The sequence below is a fragment of the Cygnus atratus genome, chromosome 1, assembly GCF_013377495.2.
Source record: "Cygnus atratus isolate AKBS03 ecotype Queensland, Australia chromosome 1, CAtr_DNAZoo_HiC_assembly, whole genome shotgun sequence".
Lineage (NCBI taxonomy): Eukaryota > Metazoa > Chordata > Aves > Anseriformes > Anatidae > Cygnus > Cygnus atratus.
Window position 1 is genome coordinate 202,438,673 of NC_066362.1, and position 24,298 is coordinate 202,462,970.

General features: G+C 39.8%; 1 protein-coding gene across 50 annotated transcripts in view; it reads right to left on the minus strand.

Moving 5' to 3' along the window:
- Nucleotides 1-24,298, minus strand: part of SYTL2 (synaptotagmin like 2) — a 60,401-nt gene that overhangs the window by 7,524 nt on the left and 28,579 nt on the right. For 23 of the 50 annotated variants that reach the window (XM_035560411.2, XM_035560403.2, XM_035560410.2 and 20 more), the window contains 9 exons: nt 21,033-21,168; nt 15,206-15,278; nt 14,515-14,614; nt 12,608-13,486; nt 11,800-11,871; nt 6,449-6,547; nt 5,389-5,442; nt 4,147-4,194; nt 2,767-2,861 (listed from right to left, as the gene is read on the minus strand). In XM_035560411.2, the coding sequence (XP_035416304.1) occupies nt 2,767-2,861; nt 4,147-4,194; nt 5,389-5,442; nt 6,449-6,547; nt 11,800-11,871; nt 12,608-13,486; nt 14,515-14,614; nt 15,206-15,278; nt 21,033-21,168 (1,556 nt within the window). Of the gene's footprint in view, nt 1-2,766; nt 2,862-4,146; nt 4,195-5,388; nt 5,443-6,448; nt 6,548-8,091; nt 11,872-12,607; nt 13,487-14,514; nt 14,615-15,205; nt 15,279-19,962; nt 20,960-21,032; nt 21,169-24,298 lie in introns of those variants that run through there. The other 27 variants (XM_035560401.2, XM_035560392.2, XM_035560393.2 and 24 more) reach the window with 7 other exon arrangements.

Here is a 24,298-nt window from a genome sequence, read left to right on the forward strand (position 1 = left end):
CAATGTGCTTACAACCCCATTCTGTCTCCATGCCATCACCGTACAAAAGACTTGATGTTTCTTTACTTTCCACACATGCTGTCAGACTGTCCTATGCAAGGTGCTAGAGAAAGCATCATCATCTCCCTCTTGTGTTCTACACATCGAGAAGTTAAAAGGCTTCCTCTCCCCCAGCTAGGTCTGAGGCTAAAGGTAAGGACTGGCATCTATCCTACCCAGGGCAGAGCTCCTGGGGAGAAAAATGGTTTGAACAGGCTATTTGGGACTGGCCAGAAAAATCCAGGGAAGGAAATATTAGTTAAATGGTGTGGATAATCAGTCCTATTACATGCACTCTTTGAAAGACAGGAAAATGCCTTCTTGTCGAGGAGGGACACAAGGTTTGCCTAAGACCACTTCAGCTGCTGCCCATGCAGCAGGTCTGTACAAGAGCTGAACCCACTTCTGCTTCCTTCCAGCACTGTCTGGAAATCCAGAGACAAGGAGTTACTGATCACTGGGGTGACTGCATGCCTCCAGAACGCACTACGCGTGATTTTATTTCTTAAAGTTAATTCAAAACGTTAAATAAGGATGTTGTTACTATTTAAAAGTAGAGAACCCTTTATTTTTTAGGGTATCTCCTTAGTGTAGTAGTGTCTTATCCTTCTGCTCAAAGAGATAAACTTCTCTGTATTTCCTTTTTAATTAAAAAGTGTTTATTAGCAGAAGAATCGACTTTTTAAAATAATGCCAGAACTGAAAAAGCATTTAACAATGAGTGTTAATTTTATGATTGCATGTTAGCTACAGTGCTTATTTCTAACCTGTTATTTATTAGCTGTAAGTTTCATCAGTTTCATGCCTCTTATTGGCCCGATGGTACTCAGGTGATACCAAACCCAAAGGCAGTACCAGCATATTCAATACGTGCGTGCTAATTTTATCCATATACATTTGATATTTTCATGTATGTATATATTAGATATATGCAGGCATGCGTGCCTGTGTGGTTCATCAAACTCACAGCACAGGAGGTATTACAAGACAGTATCGGGACTGTTTACGCAATTTTAAAGATAAATTTGTGAGGCAGAATAAACAGATTTGGGTACTGACAATTTCTTAGACTATCAAAATGAACTATCCCCAAACTCTTTCCACTGCAACAAATCGATCACATCTAGACCTTTTGCTTTTACATATTCATCAGACTGCTTCATTCAAAACTTACACAAATAAGCTTAACTGGCTTCCTACAGAGGCTGTAACTGGGAATTTAGATGCCCACCTACTCATTTCTGATTTCTTTGGTGTTCCACCTTTAAGATTTTGAAATACTAATCCTTTAACTGGTCTATGGTGCACGTTAATAAAAAAAAAAAAAAAAAAAAGAAAAGTTTCCTGTGCTTTTCTCTCAGCAGAAAGAGTGTTGGGATGCTGTAATTTGAGACAATATTTAAATAAAGATTCTTTAAAGAATCCTTAAATAAAGTTCATAGACACTGAATGGTTTCAAGTTCTGCACTTAAGGTAAGATTAATTAAACCTGTATCACCACATTTTGGATATTTCTTATTTTAGAAGGGAGTAGGTGAAGACAGGACATGGCATATTTCTGATCCTGACCCTTCAGTCATGTTTTTAGGAAAATGTAACAGCATAAGCATCAATATTTTGTAACTGCAGCCACAGCAATACGGGCTGGGGTTCGCAGTGATTTCTCAGTTTATAGCACAGACAGGTATTTCTGTGGTATCTAGGCCCCAAATTCCTGGGCTGCATCGAAGCCTGTGTCCACACACACCTCACTGACAGGACTCAAGCGTTTGTCCTGTGATTTGGGAGACCTGGAAGATGGCACCAGCAACTCTCATTTACAGGGGAAGTCTGGGGAGGGAAGGGGGAGGTTTGCATGCACAACTGCCACTAAAATTCACATTCACACTACAGTGCCGAACAATTCCATAATTCATCACTGTTGATCTTAAGAAGAAAAGAATATTTCCTATTCTCCTGTTACCTGTGACCAGTGGAGCTACCTGTTTTAGACATTTATGTTAGGAGATTGGTGCCTGGTCTAAACACCCCTCTTTGCTGATGGTCTGGAGAGTTTGAACAACTGGTTCAAGCAGTTTATCACTCGTGAACTTCAGTGTCATTTTTGGGAATATGGCCTCAGAGCTTATTCCAAGGCCCACACCATGCTCTTAAAAAAGTAAATATTTTAATAAATAATAAAACCAAAAGATTTACAAAGGCACAACACGTTGCTGGAAATTCTGAGATTTCACTTAGAGAACATCATACCTGAGCCTACATCCCCAAGCAGAACTCCAAGCTAAGCCCCTCTAATCTCGGAGGGGCACCAGATGGCGCTATCACTTACAGTCTTACAGGCTCACTTTACATTGCAGGCTCTGAACAAAATGAATGTACGTGTGTATATTCAGAAGATAAAATTCAGAAGATAAAAGACCTGTTACTTTAAGGACAGAGACTGCCTTTGGGAATAACAGCAAGCGTTTGCTATGCTCCAATCTCCTAGATAAAACACGCTCTGTCTGTAGGGCCATACAGTAGGAATAAAAGTTACTAGAGCTTCTGAAAAGTTAGTCAGCCACAGATTGTAACAATCAGATGATCACAAGCATTACAAACAACTAACTCCATGCCATGATCCAGTAGTAGGCTGACTTGGCAGACCCTGGAAAGCACTATTTGGTAAATGCATAATGCCACAGCAATCAAAAGTTTTAGTTACAATACGTCAGAGATGGAACTTGCCTCTTCCTGCAGGAACGATGGTACTGACTTGCTCAGTCCTTTGAGTTTTTCAGGATTGGAAAACAGCTTATCAGGCTGCGGAGGCACTGTGGAGACTCAAGAGCAGCAATTCAAAAGTTTCAAAAGAGTTCGTACATCAAAAGAGTGCGATTCCATAGCAGGGCACAGTTAGAAACTAACAACTTCAGATGAAATACATGCACATGCAGTTTACACCTTGGATGCAAGGGTTTATTTTTCTCCATGGGACTCAGAGATGCTACTATTAGGAAGGATAATTTAGTTCAACATCTCCTATAACATGGCCCACAAAACTTTGTCTGGCAGAAGAAGTGTTCATGTTGCTTGACAGCATATGACAACGGGGTGCTGAAAGCAAATTCTGATCAAATGTGATAAAACATTTTCATTTTACCTTCTATCTTTTCTTCCTAGAACAAGGGTAAGTGCACTGATGTACTAACCTTATCGTAAGGGTCTTGGTAAGAAGATAGTCTACAAGCCAAATTCTGTTATTTCCTAGTCCAATTAATGGCGGTAAGAATATTTATGTAAATCAAGCAATGTTTAGATGTGAACAAGGAAGTTTCAAGTATTCCTAGTTAATTTCAAGATGCATATCTCATTAACGATGCAGATTCTTGCAGCATATCTCTTCAAATTTCATCGAATATTCCAAGCTGGAAGGGACCAACCCACAAGGATCATCAAGTCCAACTCCTGGCTCCACACAGGACCACCCAAAAATCAGACCCTATGTCTGAGAGCGTTGTCCAAACGCTTCTTGAACTCCAGCAGCTCGGTGCTGTAACCACTGCCCTGGGGAGCCTGTCCCAGTGCCTGAACTTTGCCATACCTTGACTGAAATTCACTTCCTATGTTCTCCACTGATTTCATTGTACAAAGCTTAACTGCACAAGCTAAAGCAAAAATCCAGTTTGCTCTAAGAGCATGAAAAATTCTGAGAATTGTGGGCTAACACCACTCATAGTTACTATTCTACATACTAAAGTTCTTTACACTGGATACAAGTTGTTAAATGCACCAATACTGAATAACTTACAACACAGAATTATTTGGAGACAGACAGACAGCCACAGGAGCACGTATCTATTGCATAAAATTAAAAACTGCACACAAGCTGGGGTTGTTTGCAAGGCGTTAAGTTAAGCTTTTCCAAAGCTTTTGCAGCTGAAGCTCAAATAGTGGTTAACATATAAATTACTGTCAGTATGCAGTTAGATGCAGCTTCCTCATTCAGCAGCTATCTAGTCCAGACGTATAATTCAGCCATTACATTAAAAAGGATTTTTAATGTATTAGTTTAAGTATCAGTGGAGAAACCTCTCCACTGTCTGTTGGAAGAATCCTATTACTCACTTCCTGCTGCATTTTCATTCCTCTCTTGATCCTGATCAGTTTTCAGACCTGCTCAGTGCAGTATTGACAAGTCATTCAGTAGCACAAACAGCTATACAATTTTATAACTACCATCATTATCCTTTACATGTGGCAAGTCTTGACTTCTTCTGACCCCGTGAATTTTTATGTTTTGCATCATTCTCCTCTTTTGAGGAGCTGAATCATAACAAAGGGAACACGAATGTGCAAGCTTAGCAAAGCAAAACATGATTGGTATTTTCAAGAGAATTTGCCTTATTCTGTCTGTACAGTTATCAATTTCGCTGGATCCATAATTTTTTCCAAAACTTCACTCACTAAATTTAACTAGAAAAAGCTACCCCTTTCAGACAAGTGTCTACATAATCCATATTGAATGTACATGTTTCCAATAAGGCTGTCCATCTGAAGGTAAAATCAAGCATGATATTTAAGACTTGTTAATATACTGGACACGGCACGTATTCTGTTATAAACAACTAACACTCAAAATGCTTTGAAGCATCTAAAACACGACAAATGCAAATTTGCAGAACTATTTTTTTTAAACTGCAGTGCCACAATGCAGTAAACAGGAAAGAATTGTGTTATATTCCATCATATTCAATGCTCCTCGGTGGCTTTCCAACATGTTTATTTTGACATGTCCTTAGACAAGGTTTGCTTTTGTTTTGATTAGGTTTGTAATTTCTGAAGGAATACAGAAAAATTTGACAGTAAGGCACCTGTAATGCACTAACAGATCGATGTTCATCTATTGCTTAAAGTAATTCTGCTTTGCTGGATTGAGATAGGAATTTAGAGAGGTTCCTTTTCAACTGATGTATTCTGAAGAGTGTTTTGCATGAGCAAAAATCGTCTTGCATCTTACAATGCAATGGATGAATAGACAAATTTAATATTTAATTACACCCAGTTTTTCAACTGTGCTAGTGTTCAAAGCTCTCAATGATTTCAGAAGCTGTTTTATAGGCAGAATGGCCAAAGATCAAAATAGTACACTGCTGGGTGGCACAGTTTCTACAGATGCAACAGGTCATAACAGAAGTCTAGTGCTTAAGAGTAAAATAACGTAAGAAAATTTTACAAATGCATTGAAGTCATGATGAAGTTAGTTAAATTTGAAAGAGTAACACAATTCCTGGTTTCTCAAATCTTTTGCTAGCAAACAGAGAACATTGAAAAACAATAGATTTCCATGCAGACACAAAAGATATTTACCATCTTCAGCACTAAGAGCTAATTCTTCCTTTGGAATATTTATTTTTCCTTTATCTGTGCAGGAAAAAAGTAACACGTGGTTAGAAAGCTTGCTGTTCAGAATGATAAAATGGATGGCAGTGGTAATCACAGAATTAAGGACCAAAAAACAAATACAACCAAACAACAACAACAAAAAAATACACCAGCAGAGCAACAGGAATGGCTAAATTCAGGAGATGGTTTCAACTTGGAACATTACTTCAATTCTGCATCCAAGCAGCGGTCTCATCTTGACACAGTTTCTACCAGCGTGCTGTTACAACAATGTTAGTGCATAACCTAAAATCTGGGAACTAGTTAGAAGGGAGCAATAGCATAAGTAATATTAGAAGAGTAATTCGCCAACAATAGCCAACATCTTTCAAAATCTACACCTCCACGCTTCAGTTCTCAAATATCAATTCAGTTCATGTCTTCCCCATTAGAAGTGAAATAAGTATGAAAACACTGAGGAGCAGCATGAACAGAGACAGGAATAAGAACGATAATAAGTCATAATCTTAGGACGCTACAGAGGGAGATCAGGGATGAATGTTAAGTACAATCCTGTCTCATTGCATTCTCTTTTAGTTTGGTTATATTAACTGCTAGAATACACAGGTGAAACTACTACGTTAAGACAACTTTTTCATACTTCCACTGTCTACTAATTTGAGCCAAGTAAGCAGCCAGAAATGAGCAGCAATTGTAGCTCATTACTGATTTGAGTGGTTGCACCCAAATACTTTCACTATTGAAAACATTTTAACTATCCAAAACCAAATCATCCCTGACTGACGCAGTGCATTTTTGGAAGATGTCTGCTCGATATACCAGTGTTGTTTCAAAAGGAACACTAAGAACTGAAAACTAATCCATATGAGACGAGAATTCAGTTTTACCATACAAACTCCATACTACTTAGTGAGAAGCAATGTAAGGCAAAAATACTGCTTGGCAAAGCTGTATGGAAACACAGCATAAGCATGTTTAAGCCAAACTGGGGGTCATGGGAGACACACACAAGCTTTGTGCTCACTTGAGGTGGCTGATGGAATGTCCTCTAGACTTTTGGAAGGCATTTTCCTATCTGCACTCCTTTTCAAAGCCATCAAAACAGGATTTAATTCTTCTGAACCTGTTACGAGACAAAACACATGAACACTGCACACACAGACATGCTTTTTTAAACAAGTCACTTAAAAAAAAAAAACAACCATGGATTTCTTTTGGGAATCTTCTGATCTTTAACAAAGACCGTGAGTATTCACGCAAAATGCTAAGTAAATCCTAAGGGTCAGAGTCAGGAATGCATTGTGTTCAGTCATTCCAAAATTAGAGACATGCAAACAAGACAAAAGCCTGGATTTTGAAGAAACTGCTGAAACTGACACCTGACCATCTTAACTTAAATTCAAATGGAAATTGGAGTGAAGCGGACCAATTTCAACAGCGTTTAAGTTAAGAATCTTTTCTCTCTAAATTCCCTCGGGTATCAGTAGAAACACACGTTGACTCGACCTGCGTTTGTACTGACTAATGAGGAAGTTTAAGGCAAACATGGTACTTAATTGTGCAAGAACTAGGTAGGATAAACTCAGATTTAGCCATTTTGTTACGAAACAGCACAAATAGAAGTTAGTAGCTTTGGTTTTTCCCCTCTGTAAATTTGTTCATTATATTTTTCTGCCCAGTGAAAGTCACTTCCTGTTCAATACTGAGTAACAACCACAAATAAAAAAACAACCTGTGGAGAGATTTCGATCCTTGAAATTATCATGCAATTGTCTCCAAGAGCAGTTTCAGGACAGACCTAGCTCCTTCAGAGTGCTCTAAGACCCTCTCTCCTCCCTATCCCATTTCCTTCCCACTGCAGCCAGCCAATCAGGCCTTACAAACAGCAATAGTGTAATTATGGGCAAAAACAAATTGTGTTTTATTTTTCCTCATTTGTCTTGCAGAACAGACTTCCAGCTGATTTCCATTGGAATCTCACTTTCAAAATAAGCTCCGGAGTTTCTTAGCATGCCCCAGGAACATCACAGATTGCTCAGGCGAGCAAGATCTCAGAAAATTCCCAGTCTCTCAGGAGCAGAATAAAAAGGTTAAAATATCACATTAGACATGGACTAGAGCTTCCAGCTTAACCAAGTAATGAGTATTCATAATTAGACTGCTTCATTTATACGGCCATTTTCTTGTGCAACAGGCAGCAATACTAAATTAAATCGCACAGGGTATCGGTACTGTCTTTATATCCAGCCACAGATTTACCTTTGAAGATTAGCTGGTCAAGCTAAAGAATAAACTCAGTCAGCCACTGATTATTTTTTCCCCTCTTTTAATCCAGGGTATTTAAAAGAAATACCAGAATCTGAGTGTTATAATGTTACTGATTCAAAAGAGATGTCCCAAAGGAGGAAGAAAAGCGTAAGGCATGAAGACTGACGTGATTGACTCATGCTGCTACACTCCCATGACCTTACCCAAATCTAGTAGATGTTTGTCAAAAAATTCCAATTAAAGGACTTAATTAGTCCTTCACATCTTTCCAAAACAAATATCCAAAGCATTCGATTAAGTATCAGAGTTTTGGTTAATATATTTCAAGTTAGCTACCAGAAAAGCTGTAGCCATGTTTAACCACCCAGCACCATGAATTTTAGAAATTAGATGGCTCACGAGTTGAACTACCGGTTCCAGAACAGGAATCAGAGTTTTCATCTGAAAACCTGGATCCCAAATTTGAGCTGTCACCATCATCTTCATCATTATCCTCATGCTGAAAGGCCAGGCAGAGTCGAGCTCCTCCTGGCTGGGGGGAATTGCTCTCATCTTTAAGAGGTGTGCTTGTTCTTCTCAACTGCAACAGTTCTTTTAATTCTAAATTATTTTCAGAGGCATCCGAGGATGTGCTTTCATCTGTCCTTCCTATGCCATTTACCTTGAATGTCTTGCTCACAGCTGTATTAGTCTCTCCTTCCAGGGGAAGGAGATCTATTGGAGGCACGTTTCTCTGTTCTTTTTGATTAAAAGCCCCATTTCTTTTAAGTAGGTCAGAAGCTTCAATATCTACTGAAGCCTCAATATTCTGTTCAGGAGCTCCACTCTTGATAGTTGTCTTCTGTGTATGATAAGTAGTTAAAGCATTATGATAAGGCTGTGACATTGTCGTGAACAGAGACTCTTTTTGTAATGGAAACATACGATCCCTAGACTTCTCTTGTTTATGTACCTCTCGTGATACCGGAGATGAAGCTTCAGATGCTTCTTGAAGGAGTTTTTCTAATGAGCTACTGAAATCTCTGAATTTTGCAATATTTGAAACAGAAGATTTTTCTATCGTTTCTTCTATTTCTTGAGGGTGATCTCTCTCTTCTTGAGGAGGACGACACATACTTTGACTGGCTGACGTTTTACCTTGCATCTTTTCATCCATGTTCTCCAGCATACAAGCTGGTGTTTCAGAGACCTCTTTCAGTAATTTTTGCAAGTTAACATCAAGTAGTTTATATTCAGCCTTGGACAGTGCAGATGTTTCTGTGGTCTCACCGGTCTTCTCCTGCAATGACACTCCATTGAGTTGGTAGGTCACACTTTTAACTTGCACCTCAGCTGTCCTCTGTAACGTCCTGTCCACACGTTTTGGTTTAGGTGGTGGGGTTTCAGAAGCCTCCTTCAGCAGCTTCTCTAAAGCTGAACTCAAGCCACTGACCTTGGGTGGGGCTACAGACTTCTCTATGGACTCACTGATTTCCTGCAGTGACTCTCCACCATGCTGATAGGTCGTGTTTTTAACTTGCATCTCTGCAGTCCTCTGTAACGTCCTGTCCACACGTTTTGGTTTAGGAGGTGGTGTTTCAGAGGCCTCTTTCAGCAGCTTCTCTAAAGCTGAACTCAAACCACTGACTTTGGATGGGGCTACAGACTTCTCTATGGACTCACTGATTTCCTGCAGTGACTCTCCATCATGCTGATAGGTAGTTCTTTCAACTTGCGTCTCAGCAGTCCTCTGTACTGTGTTGTCCACACGTTTTGGTTTAGGAGGTGGTGTTTCAGAGGCCTCCTTCAGCAGCTTCTCAAAAGCTGAGCTCAAACCACTGACCTTGGGTGGGGCTACAGACTTCTCTATAGACTCATTGATTTCCTGCAGTGACTCTCCATCATGCTGATAGGTCGTGTTTTTAACTTGCATCTCAGCAGTCCTCTGTACTGTGCTGTCCACACGTTTTGGTTTAGGAGGTGGTGTTTCAGAGGCCTCTTTCAGCAGCTTCTCTAAAGCTGAACTCAAACCACTGACTTTGGATGGGGCTACAGACTTCTCTATGGACTCACTGATTTCCTGCAGTGACTCTCCATCACGCTGATAGGTCATGTTTTTAACTTGCATCTCTGCAGTCCCATATAATGTGTTGTCCACACGCTTTGGTTTAGGAGGTGGTGTTTCAGAGGCCTCCTTCTGCAGCTTCTCTAAAGCTGAACTCAAGCCACTGACTTTGGATGGGGCTACAGACCTCTCTGTGGACTCACTGATTTCCTGCAGTGACTCTCCATCATGCTGATAGGTCGTGCTTTTAACTTGTATCTCAGCAGTCTTCTGTAACGTCCTGTCCACACGTTTTGGTTTAGGAGGTGGTGTTTCAGAGGCCTCCTTCATCAGTTTCTCTAAAGCTGAACTCAAGGCACTGACCTTGGATGGGGCAACAGACCTCTCTGCGGTCTCATTGACCTCTTCAGACTGACTGGTATCTTGTTGGCATATTGATTCTCCACTACAATTAGTTTGTGATATATTATTCACTGTTTCAGATGCTTTCATTCCTACCCTTAATTCAGAAGGTTGACATACAGAGGTTTCTCTGAGCAGGTTCTGCAAACCAGCTTGCATCTTCTGAGATCCTCTGAGAGGATGTTCTTTTGATGAAGCAATACTTTTTTCTATATGTCCTTTAACTTCGTGCTTGTGAAGACCCATCTGTTCCTGGGGTTGAGAGATAACTGGCTTTTTGACTGACTGGACAGAGTCTGTGTTTTGTGTGTGTGTTACCTTCATACCTTTTAAGGTAAGAGATCCTAGAGGCAGTTCACATATCACAGAATCTAATTTCTCTGTTTTTTCTCTCTCAGAGGCTTGTGTTTGATGTTGGATTAACACTTGCTTGCTCACATTATCTCTGCCCTTATCTTCCTTTGATTTTTTTTGGTGGGTTATTGAAGTATTATTATTAACAGTATTATTTGGCAAAGAAACATCTCTCCTGTCAATGCTACTCTGTAATTTAACTCCAGCATCCCAGAAGTTTCTCAAACTCTGAAACTGTGAAGAATTTGAAATTTGATTTTTGGACTTCTCACTCATTTTTTCTTTTAAAGAAAAAACCTGGAAGCTGGGCTTCTGTTGGGAACAAGCACCAACTTTTCCTTTAAATGTTTCTTTCCCATCTTTATTTTTAATTTCTGGGGAAGCTGAAGTGGCAGAAACTCTAGGCTTTATGTTACTGGCTTTTGCCAATTTTGTGGATTCATGAATTTCACCGTCAGCTGGAAGTGTTCTTTCTGGTTTTCTAACTTCACGGCCTTGTCCAAACTCAAAAGAGTTTTGACATTCATTTTTTGAAGCCACAATTGCATATCTCAGTTCAGCACTTCTTAATGTATTCTTGCTCTGATCATCCAGTCCATAAGGTAGGTGTTCTGCAGTTGGCTTTATTTTGTCACTTTCTCTGAGACCTTTCAAGGCACCACCACCTGACGCATTAGTATTGATACCAACTTCTTTCTCTCTGTGACTGGGGATAGTTTTATCCCTTTCCCAAAATGCTCTAATCTCCCTTATTCTTCTTTTTTCTCTTATCGCCTTCTCCAATTCATATTTCTGAGCTGGTAGCTTGTGTTCATGATGTTCCAAGACACGTGATTTTTGATTTTGTTGCTTGATTTCTTGACCCAATTCTTTATCTTCGATTCTTGTACAGTCAGGCTCGGTTAGTGATTTGTCATTTTGCTCCTCATTCTCGTCCCCCTGCTTAGGTCTCCTCCTCTCTTTTGTCATCTGTTTATCTTCTGAAATAATTGTTGTGGGTGAAATAGCATTCAGTTGTTTATCCCTTCCAGATGGTAACTCTTCTATAACTTCTGGTTTTCCATCCATGCTAGTTCCACTGTATTCTGTAGGAAGAACTGTTGTTCCAGTTGAAAAGCCAACTTCTTTGAGTTCCCTGCCTTGGGATCTGGCTGATACAGGTTTCCTATCTTCAGTACCAGAACTTCTTTTAAACCAGTCTAAGACTTTTGATACAGATTCATCGGCCACTTTCACAAATTCGTCAGCATGTCTGTCAGGCTCGAAAGTGTGTTTAGCATCTCGTTCCTCAACAAGATTGGGCTTACCTTGTTGAAGAGCTGCAGAATTGGTGTTTGATACCTCATGTGCTTTTGTCTCAGCAGAAAGCAAGTGTTCATCTACAAACATAAATGAACTTATCAGAGTTAGGAATCAGACACAAGACTAAAAATTTTTCAATCTTGAAAAAAATCGCTCAGTTTCTGTTTTTGTGTTTGTTTGAACTCTTAGCGGAAGAAAGAGTTCTCTGTTCTTGTGGTTTTGGAAGGAACCATACTGCATATGAAAAATAAATTCCTTATCACTAAGATATCCTACTGGAAAGTGATCTTTTTCTAGAAGATTAGCCATAATACTTTTGGGAGTGGGAGCAGATAAGATTGGTTATTCCTATTCTAAAGGAAATGGTTCCAATGAAGGGGGAGGGAGGAAAAAAAACAGCATATTTGTGTTTAGTCACATCAGCAAATCCTCAAGTCACAATTGGATTACTACCGAAGACAGTCAACTGCAGTACACCAAGAATTCTTCAGTTCCCATCCAGACACATCTACCAGGCTTTATTACAGAAATTTTATCCAGGTGCCACCATGTCACCTTTATCATCCACATTAAAGATGCCTAGCCAGGCTCAAATCTGGTTGTTAACTCTTAAGAATGCCAACAGGAGATCATCTAAAAACATGTAGCACATTAGAGAATTAGAATCCAAGTGTTTTAGAAATTCTGCAACATATAGCATGTTACTATCATTTGTTTCTTAATTGTTAATTTTTATGTACTAACAATTTGAGCATTACTGAATACAGGCTATATGCTATTACATTCTCTTCCTCACTCCTATTATTCTCTTACCAGTAGAGTTTTTGAGCGACTTTGATTCACGGCTCATGGACTGGTTGGATTTATTTTCACATGTCTCATCAACACTCAATTCTTTATTGCTATTTGATAGGATATTGGTGGAGGTCTTCTGTGGAGTTTCAAGTTTCTTAGGAGTAACGATCTTTGTTTGGAACGTTTTATTAACCAGGAAGACTGACCCATTAGTGTCACAAGGACTGGATGCAGACTTATCTTCCTGTAAACTATGTGTTTTCACATGTACAGATGACGAATGGGTTCCCAAAGGCTTTACAGTGGAAGTTTGCTTATTTCCAAGTGAGTCTGTTCCAACAGCATCATTTTCACTAGTCTTTATTTCACCAGATTCTAACAAATCAAGTTCTCCTGTTTCTTTGCTGTGATGGATCTGTGGGCTTTGCAGAGATTCCCTTTTTCCTATGCTAGATGAAAACCTCACTTGTTTTAATTTTTCCAGTGAAATTTGTGCGGACTCTTCCACTTCCTCCGTAAGAGTGTTCTTCTCAACTTCTCCTTCAAAAATAGTTTTAGTAGGAATACTATTCTTACTCTGAACTTCTAACATCTGATTAACACGAACTTCTGAGTCAGTGGAACTGGAACTTGAACTGCGTTTGAGAATGCCCCTAGGAGGTATACCAGTTCCATTAACCCCCTGGGTCCGTTTGGCTGGTTTTGGAACAATGTCTTCTCTTTGTGGCACAGGATCTGTTATTTTGTGAACTAATTTTCTAGCTTTTGGGATAGGACGCTTAACCAGTCCATTCTGTGACTCATCCGTAGGTTCTACAGAAGGCTTCTTAGGTGTCTCAGTTTCATCACTCAGTACGTTTGTTTTAGGTTGGCTCTCTATTGAAGGTGACAAAATTTCTGCAAGATGTATACAGAGAAGAAATCATGAGTTTACAACGACATTCATCTGCATAAACTCAGGGGCATGACATGCCCCCTGCTGATCTGGAATGCAGTGATAACATTGGTTCATTAAAAATGCAGCAAAAGACAGGAGGAAAATGAACATAGATTTTGTTTTTGTGTATAGCAGGATGTTTTAACAGATGAAAATATTCTAGTTGATTAATATTACTAGAATAAGAAAAATTTGATGATACCAAAGATAGGAAGCACACCAAATTTTTGATCAGTATAAATCCTGCAAGGGACAAACTTTGCAGGGAAGTGCAGCTTTAGAATACACAAGCCTCTCTTCAGGTTCAGAAGACAAACAGCAAGCTACAGAAAATCTATTTTCATTTATATATAGAACAGGCTAAAAAGCAGGAATGATCTCTCAGTAGGGATATGAAGATCCTTTTTATTTCTAACATGTAAGCCTCCCTCTTTTCTGTTAAGAAGCTTCATAACACATACAGGAGAGTAATTTCCACACAAACCTGTAAATTACAGTCTCAACTGCCCATACTGTGATATATCATCACTTATCTACTTGCTTGCAGAGAATACTGGGGGAAAGGCAGGATTTATTTTTATTCTAAAATAAACAGGGCTGAGAATAAAAAGATTAAAGACAGTTAGGCTTGACCCTTCTGTTGAGCTCATAGCAGCAATTACTGGAAGGTCATATAGATAGCAATGCCCAACTCAAGGAAATTTCTATGTTCTCTACTAGTGATTTGGGACAAAACAGTCCTTTCAGACAGAGTGCATAATGCTGACAAGAACTGTGGGTGAAAAAAAGAATCAAAACCCATTTACGTGTGTGAAGCAGCCATTTTCTTAAATATATTCATGTTTTACGTTACGTTTGAAATGAACTAGATGATAACTCAAGTAGAATAGTTATGAAAATCTGTTTTATCCTACAATAAGAAGCAACAAAAGTAAAAATTTCCATATCCACCACCAAGAAATTCAGACATGTTAAACATAATATTTACCCTTCTTTGATAGCTGAGGTAGAATGTCTGGTCTGTTTTCTGATTCTCCACTGCTCAAGTTATCACCTGATACAGTGGAATTAAATGGGTTTCTCCTTTGCTAAAAAAAAAAAAAAGGAATGAACATTATAATTGGAGTCAAGTTATTTATCAGTACAGTTTTGGCAGAATAAATGAAAGTACAGTGATTTCCTCTGCCTCACTACCTTGTTGGCAGAGGCTAAAAGCATGCTTCTTAAGTTGGAGACATGACAAGAAACCTAAATAACATGAACCATGGAAGTATCAGAAATGCTAGTGACAGCCTAATCCTGTTCCTCCTAAAGTCACTAACATCAGAGAGAAACCACCACTTAAAGACATTTGAAAATCCCAAATTGTTGGAAGTTACAAGAAATTCTCTCTACTTCTGTACTTTACAGATAGTGGAAGATAGCAAGACATTTCTTTTCAGTGGCTAAAGGAGTTGGAAATAATGTCAAGCACAGAAAGCCAACGATTATAGTCATAACAGTACATAAGGACTGAACTTTTACTGGTTTCCATTATCTCCCTACAAAACAAAAAATACTATTTTTTTTCCAACTTATTATCTTTCTTCCTCAAATATCTAATTATCTTGATCATTCAAGCAAAGAAACATACAAAAATGTAAAAAGATAACATCTGCTGTGTTTGATACCAATCATACCTTTACTGGCGAGACTGCTGCCTTCGTAGATCTTCCCTCTGGTTTGTCTAATCCAGAAGTTACTGTTTTAGAACTGCAAGGAAACAACATATAACGACTTCAGCAAACTGGGCATTATCTTCAGCCTTTTTAAAAATGCAGAAACAGATATTCAATTGCACATACTCAAATACGACCTCTTGGCACCTAAAGTTTTCTCTTCAGTGTTCCCATCAGATTTAGAATCACACCTTCTCCTTTCCATATCAAGGGGATGACCTTGATGATTTATTTCCTTGCAACAATTTCTTTGCTCAGTAAAGAATTCAGTGTAACTTCTACTTGCCAGGACAGGAATGGTGTTTTTGATATCTTTTAGACTTTTGAGCAAGCTTTATGTAAACATAGTCATTCTCCAAACAGTACCAGTATTACCACTATTCTTGTCCTACATTTGTACTTCTAGAACTGAAACCAAAGTGGAGAAAATTGCTAAGTACAGTAAAAAGAGAGCTTTGCAAAGTGTCCAAGCCAGAAAAATCAGGGGAACTCCCTGAGCACTACAGAAAAGATTTGACATGCTACAGACAAGAGCAGATTCCCTCAGAGGGACACCTTACAAGCTATTCCTTCAATTAAGATGTTATCAAACCACAGATTTTGCAAATGAATGAAGTTATTAATTGTCATCCTGACTAAGTATACCCCAAGGAAGAAGAACTTAAAACAGCCAGAAGAAACAGCTCCTGTATTACATCAAAAAATATTTGACTATTTGCACAAGGATTTTTTTCCCCCCAATCAGATTTTGTTTATATTTTGAGTCTAAAAGATCTCTCTGATCATGTAACCAGCAACAGTCTGCCCTGCTGGGTAGAGAGCAACATTCCCAGCTTCTCCAGGTTTCAGCACTGTTAACCTCAAAACTGAAGAAGAAATGGCTGGTGGCTACCTGGACTGCTAAGCACATCTGAAAAGTGACATCGCTCCTATAGTACAAACGGAGAAACATCATTACAAGGAAGGTAATTAACAGGCAGCCTGAACACAAGGTGTTAGAAACAAACAAACAACAAAAAAAACAGTTATCTGAGCTATAACCTTCCCCATCTCTTCCTTGCTCTTTTGGTCCAACACTACCTTTAAGAAATACACTTGTGTGCATAATGATACAAACTTCAGGGAGGCACCAAACTCACAGGTGAGCAAAATAAGTTGTTCTTATATTTCAACACTAACTGCGGCAGCCTCTCACATGCACACACCAGCTCTAAAAAGATTCTTTTTTTTCATCCCAGCTCCTAAATAAGAAAAAGTATAGTTCTCAAAGAGCTTAATATTGAAGCTTTTAATTTCTCGTCAAAAATATTTCACATTACAGTTTTGATCCTTCGTTCTAAGACTTTAAAAAATGAAGATACATATATTTAAAGAATCTTCATTCTGCCAGGCTGGAGTTTGGGTTCTTTTTTTTTTTTTTTTTTATGAGCACTTGAGTTTGCGCTTTTGTTTTTATGAGCTCCTGTACTTTATGTCTCATCTTGACCATCTACCACCCAACAGGACAAACATGATTTTTTTTTTTTTTTTAAGGTCTAGGTCATGAATGCTTCAACCCTTCCCTCATTTTAAACAAGGGCAATGCTCTTATGTACTCTGGGTGTAGGAAACTTATCAGACATTCTTCTGACTAGTTTCCTTTTTTTTTTTTTTAAACAGGTGGAAAGAGAATTTTCAAAATGCTTATGGAACACGGATACAATAACGCAATATTTCAATGCAACGCTACTTCAGAGTACCAAAGAAGAATTAAAGAGTTGTTACTTTGGCATTATATACTGAAAATCCTGAAAGGGGAAAGAGGAAGAAGTGGGCAACAAAAAACCAAGACCCTACAACTGAGTTTCTTGACACAGGGTTTAAACATGGGAATTTACTCACAACCCATACAGATGAGAAAGCCAAAGAGACCCGTGCATTCACAAGGCTAATCTAAGAGTGCATGAAGCCAAGCTAATAAATGATGCCAGGCTTAAGAAACACAGCACTGCAATTCTGCGAAACAAAGTGCTGAAAAATACAGTGCAGACCCAAACCTGTGCAGGCGCTGGTAGCACTGGACAGGAACCAAGAGGCAACAAGGTCAAGGCAAGAGAAAAGGCAGAGGAAGGGGTTAGAGATTTGTGTGCGCTGTCTGACATGTCTGCTCAGAAATGGCCTCGCAATCAGGCAAATAAACTTTCCTGGGCTCATCCCAAAGGGTTAGGAATCTGGTGCAGAAGTTCCCGTCTGGAAGGAGTAAAGCCAGTGCAATTTAACAGTACTCCATAAATGGCCTTATCTAGGTATCCCAGCACCCCTATTAATCCAGAAAAGTTACATGGATTTTAAGACTTAGGGGTTTTGTTCAATTTTTCACCTAGCAGAACTCTAGGGCCCACACTTGTCACCTGTTCAGTGTGGTGGGCTACGAGTACTTTCTACCCAAGGGAAGAAAAAAACCTACAAATCCTAATTTGAAAGAGCAAACCCCTTTAACACTGCCCTTTTTCAAGAATCAGCATACAGACAGATGGTTATCACCGAGCAGAGGTAATATTGACAGTCTGAGTCACGCTATCAAAACTCATTCCGTACAAGGTTACACCTGCAAAAGACATTTCACACAACTGGCCTGGTATGCGAGACAGGCACCTTGGGATACAACGCCTACAAAAAAAAACAAGTGTTCATAGCTTCATTACAGGAGTTAGACATTTGGGGTCTGGGGATGGAGTTCAGCATGCTAATTTTAAGAATATTATTGTGGGCTGATTACATCTAATATAGCAGCACCCTGACAAAACAGCAACTGAGCTGGCCCCAAGGCTGAAGTTGACCCTCAGAAGGATGTAAACATAGATCTACTAAAACTGAACTAACATTCAGTTAGAAGTGGTTTGGTTTAACGGGATGCAGAAGAAAAGAGGTCTATCACATATCTTCTGGTCCCAGTCCTGAGGTTAGCAGCTGCTTACTTTGTGCAAAGTCTGCAAGCCAGCAATGGCCTGAAGCCCATTCCTAGGGGAAGGAAAGGGAGGGAAGAAAAGCAAAAACAAACCTAAAAATAAAATTCCCACAAACATATCCTTAATGTAGCACTTTAAAAACATACTAAAGGCCCAAGTGCCTGAACCACAGGTAGCATTTGAACACTAGAAGCTGGTAACTCACTTCAGGCAATACCAAGATCCAGAGTAATACTTGATTTCATCCCCTTACTTCCAGCCATTTTGAGGCTATTGTGTTGCAAGAGGAAGAGTCAACAGAAATTAACTCCCTGTGGCTCTGCTATCCTAAAGCCTGAATCAAACAACCCTTCTTCCCCCCAACAGGTAGGGCCACTGCTTTCCCAGGATCGTTCTTCCCTCTCAGTTTCAATCAGTCGCTGCCATTAGAGGCAGGCATGCAGCCAGGTCAGACCAGGCTCTTCAACAGCCCAGTAGCAAGAGAACAGAAAGGAGGAATTATTTAGGAACGTATGGCACCTCCTGCAATTTCCCAGCTGCACCATTGCATAGACTAACCTCAGTTACAGTGAAATAAGCCTCTATTGAAATCATAAGCAATGAATTACACATAGACTTGCCACATTGGCTTACCAAGTGTGAAGTGCTGGAGCAAGCAAATAATCTGAGACATCTAATCAAGTACGTATGCAAAGTGAGGGCAAGTAAGTGCCCAGCCCACGTATTACAGATCCCTTCCTCAGGTCTGCTTCCAACTGCATCATGAAGCCTGGACTAGAGGAGCTTGCTTTAAGGGGAACATCCTGAGCGCACACAAATAAGGCACGCAGGTTGACAGACAGTGCAACTGGGAGCAGAGGGCAGGAGAGGGTCCTGGACAATAATTATCACAATTCACATGGGTGTGACCTGAAATAAGTCATTAAAGCACCTGAAGTTAAAGATCACAATCAAGTTGGTCACATTCCAAACACACAGTCTACATGCACTTAAACCTCACTGTGCCTTTTTTTTTTTTTTTTGAAGAGGCTGCCCTAGCAGTTGATGAAGTTTGTTACTCTCTGATCAGTCAAAAATCTGAAGTTTTAATGGTACAAATATGAAGCTGTACTTCTTTTACAGTATCATCTCCTTCCACTAATGTGGGAGATGACATGCAAAATATTGTAAAAAACATATTCAACAGCAGCATGCCTTCTGCTGTTCATAAAGAAATAATTCCATAGTCTGGTGAAGGTAAAAGCCACTGTAAATAACCTACATTGGGTGAAAACTAACACTGTCAGCATTATCAGTCAACTTGGGAGGGGAAGCTAAGCTCTTTCTTGTGCTACACAAATTTAATCACCATTACCATACAACTCCACTGTTTGGGAAGTCTGTAGACAAAGCAGTTTGGTTGACATTTCAGGACAATTTCAGACATGGGTAGGACAGACACCCCTCTGAGTTTACTGATAACGAAATGTAAAGGGTAAGAAAGACCAGCAAAGCAAGCCAGAGTTGTTAAGATTTACACCAACCTTTGGTGCCATTCATCATGAACGTGTATGCCCAGTTTGCAGACCACGAAAGTGAAAGATTGAACTGCTACTAGATATTGTGCAAGTGCATAGCAGGAGACAAGCCTTGCTGCAAAGAAAAAACAAAGGACGTACAGAGAAGGATGAAGAAGACAGACAAAAAGGTGAAAGTTTACAGAACCAATCAATGGCACAGAAGTAAAACCAGAAGCAAAACAGTCATCCTAAAAGTAACTCTGGCTCTTACCTCACTCTGTTCACTGGAAGCATAAACAGTAGATGTATTTGTTACACCCTCATTCTTGTTTCCTCAATGGGGTTGAGAACCTGCCTGTTTAAAGACATTAATTTCCACATGCTAGGAGACTCCCTAGCTAGGAGATCACCATTTCTCTTTTCAAACACAGCCTTTCTGAAAGCTTTTCACACAGCAAATTAACATGTAGGCATTTTAGAGAGATGTTTCTCATACTGCAAATTAATTACTATATTTAAGTATTTTAGAAAGGAGACATTTCTCTCAGAAGTCAATTCAGGATATTTCAAAGCAAAATGGAGCTGTTTGGAATGTTTACGGACTTGAGGTAGAGTGATTAAATACAAAATCCTCCTTAGTTCAGAAACTACTTATCCAGCTTTTCTGCAACAGCTGTAGACATTCAGTCATACCCAAGCTGTCTTGCCTTACTCTGAATGGAAGACTACCTTGCAGAGAGACATTCCTTGGTAGAATCGCATTTATTTGCCTCAAATATCCAAAAGTTCTCATTCTTTCCACCTGAAGTACATTTGGCCTCTTTAAAAGAGTCTAAGAGGTCTTAAAACACACACCATGGAAAATCCATCCCAAAGCAACTTTTCAATCTGATTCTTTGTATGATCCAAGTTTAAAATTCAGGCTGAATCAATAGTCTGATCTCACTGAGTGACTGAATAAAGAGATGCAGAGGTTACTGTCCCCATATTAGTAAAGGGACTGACCATGGCCTGCTAGTCTAACCTGAAAAACCTGGTCTCACTTCTGGAGTCAGACAAAATTGTGACACGAGGAACATGCACGGGACCATTCCACACACCACTGGCAGCTTTCTCCTTGTAGAAGTAACCTACAGATAGCTGCCTTCAAATACAGACCATCTAACAGTGCACAACTACGATTTTTCAGCCTTCCATGTGCATTGATTCCTTGGGCTGCTCGGAGGAAATAGTTGATGATCTCTGAAATAAGAGGGAAGGACAATATTTTGGAAGGAACTTACAGCTCACACATTTCACCAGTCCTGATGTACACATTCTGTGATTGAATAGACAGCTTACCTTGAACTAGACTTCAGTTCTTCTTCTTCCTGATGTTCCACAATGCCATGGAGTTCTGGTGGCACAACGACTTCTTTATTAACATTGCTCACCCAGCTGTTCTTTGCTTTGTTTGATTTGCTCTGACTCGCTTCAGCTAAAACATGAAAGAAGAAGATTGTTATTTCCCACGTGTTCATACAGTATTTCACAACAAGCAAAGAGAAGTATTTACATTGGGTCTTACAGCTATTTCAGAAGTCCACTACACTTGAATTATGTACAGAATCAGATCTGGTACCTTCTCAAGACTATATATTTTAATACTACTATAAATTTCCCATGCTGCTCTAAATACTTCACTTCACTACTTCAAGCTTTAGACCTTAAAGTGATCCTAGACGGCGACGTTTTCAACAACAAAGTTGACTGCAGCGGTGGGCAAGGGAAGAGCAACAGATGTCATCTACCTGGACTTCTGCAAGGCCTTTCACAACATCCTTGTCTCTAAATTGGAGAGACGTGGATTTGACTCGTGGACAAGGGACTGGCTAGATAGCTGCATCCGAAGGGTTGCGGTCAGCAGCTCAATGCCCAGGTGGAAACCAGTGATGAGTGGTATTCCGCAGGGGCCTGTACTGGGACCAGTACTGTTTAATATTTCACTGATGACACGGAGAGTAGGATTGAGGGCACCCTCAGCAAGTTTGTGGATGACCCTAAGCTGAGTCATGCAGTTGGCACTACAGGGGGAAGGGATGCCAGCCAGAGCGACCTGGATATGCGTGAGAGGTGGACCCACGCAAACCTCATGAAGTTCAAAAAGGCCAAGTGCAAGGTTCCAAGCATGAATACAGGCTGGGTGGAGAATGGATTGAAAGCAGCCGTGAGAAGGACTTGAAGGGGTTGGTGGACAAAAAGCTTGTCCTGAGCTTGCAATATGCACTCGGAAAGCCAACTGCATCCTGGACCACACCAAAAACAGGTCTAAGGAGGTGATTCTCCCTGCTCTGCTCTCGTGAGACCTGCGTTCAGCTCGGGGGCCCCCAGCACAAGAAGGACAGGGACCTGTTGGAGCAAGTCCAGAGGAGAGCCACAATCAGAGGGCTGAAGCACCTCTCCTGTGAAGACAGGCTGAGGGAGCAGAGATGTTCAGCCTGGAGAAGAGAAGGCTCTGGGCAGACCTCACAGTGGCCCTTCCAGTACCTAAAGGGGCCTACAGGAAAGTTAGGGAGGGACTCTTTGTCAGGGGGTGCAGTGATAGGTCAAGGGGGAATGGCTTTAAACTAAAAGAGTGGAGATTTAGATTAGATTTCAGGAATAAATTCTTTACTCAAAGGGTGGTGAGGCCCTGGCACAGGCTGCCCAGAGAAGCTGTGGATGCCCCATCCCTGGAGGTGTTCAAGGCCAGGCTGGATGGGGCTCTGAGCAACCTGGGCTGGTGGGAGGTGTCCCTGCCCATGGCCAGGGGCTGGAACTGGATGGGCTTTAAGGTCCCTTCCAACCCAAACAATTCTACTGTTTTAAGTTTCCTACAACAACCCTAGTAAAGACTGATCCTGTAATTCTTGCAGCTAGATAAACATTAAAAATTCAACCTCTGTAACCTAAAGAAAGGAAAACTAACTAAACCATAGGAAATTGAAAATAAAGTTGAAGTTCAGTAAATCAAGTCAACTACTCCTTGTCTACAGCAGTAAACTGGAAGTTAGTCATAATTTTCATTTAAGCAGGTGGTTACTCCTTTATGGATAGAATTATCACAAGATGGTAAGAAGATATGTATAAAAAACAAACCCAAACCCTACCACATTCAGGAAGGACCACACATCTGCATTTCTTCTTGGAATGGGACAGAATCCAATTCCAATAACCCCTTTCAGAATCAAAACATTACTTTATCTCCTCTACTGCTTTTTGTGCTTCTGTAACAGTTTAGAAATTAGTATTTTTGCAGTATGAAAAAATAAGCAAGATTTCCATTCTTATTTTTCGTCATCCACAGCTACAAGCAAAAATATCTTGGTATGTAATGAGTCACTGAAGCTGAGCAATTGCACATAGCTCTGAACGTAACAGTATGCCTTTGTTCAAGGAATAAGATTGGGAGTAGTTAATTTTCCTTTAAGATATGGCTTTAAGTACTTTCCTTTAAGCTATATGTAAGAGTTACTGTAAATTGTAGCTAGAGTTTTACAGCTGATTTCCATAACCTTCAGAAGTCCCAAACCAGGCAAACACAGAACACTCTGCACTGACCTGTGAATTTGTGCCTTCTGTTTCAGGCCTTTCCATGTTAAGGTAAAAACCCAGATCTGTCACACAGTAATCACAAGCTGATTAAACTGCTGTTATCCAAATTTATCTCTAGGAATATAGGTATTGTGAAGGTGTAATATAGCATTATTTTCTTTTGTCTAATCTGGCTAAGTTTTAGTTAAAAAAAAAAAATATAGGAAGTAGCGAGCTATAGTCCTCCACCAGCATTGAGAAGCATCATACTTGCCTCATTAGCACACACAAATCCCTTAATCGAGCTTAAAATTACAAATTTCAGTACAATCTAGTGTGAATGGATGTATGTATGACTCTTGCCCTTTTAGTCAAAAGGATTTGGTAGAACAACAGGAGGTCAAGAGGGGACACGGGCCTCAGAAATAAAATCGCTTCCTGTATAAAGAACGACAGCAGAGATCAGTTCTCTTTGGACTAGAAGAGCCGCCAGGTGATAGAGAGATTTATAAGAGGTCTATAAAACCCCATATACTATTTTACCTATGCTTCTATGAACACAGGTTGACTGCTCACTTTCTTCCCAGGCATGACATTAATGGTGATCAGCTCAAATCCCGAAAAGTAAATGTTTACCACTTCTGTGGGAAATCTTCATTCCAGAAGGCCTCGAGACAGGACACAGTGAGTGTTAAAGAGGAACAACTTTAAAGAACTTCTTGGACAAATCAAAAAATTTGTTTTTAGAAAATTAGAAAATTTAGAAAATTAGAAAAAAAAATCCAGAAATACCTCCTCTAATTCACAAATTCTTAGGTGCAAATGGCTGCAGACTGGTCCTAGTCTTGGAGACTACACATGCTGCCAGGCACTCAGAGGCAGGATGCTCATAAGAAGAGCTTTTGGCTTAGTCCAATGGAGCAGCTCTTACGTTCTCTTTTTGTTTTGTTTCTCCTGAAACACTAAACTGCATTTACTTCTGATGTTAAATACATTATATCCACAAATTTTATTTATTTTTTTTAAAGAAAGGTTTAAAAGTACAAAATTAAATC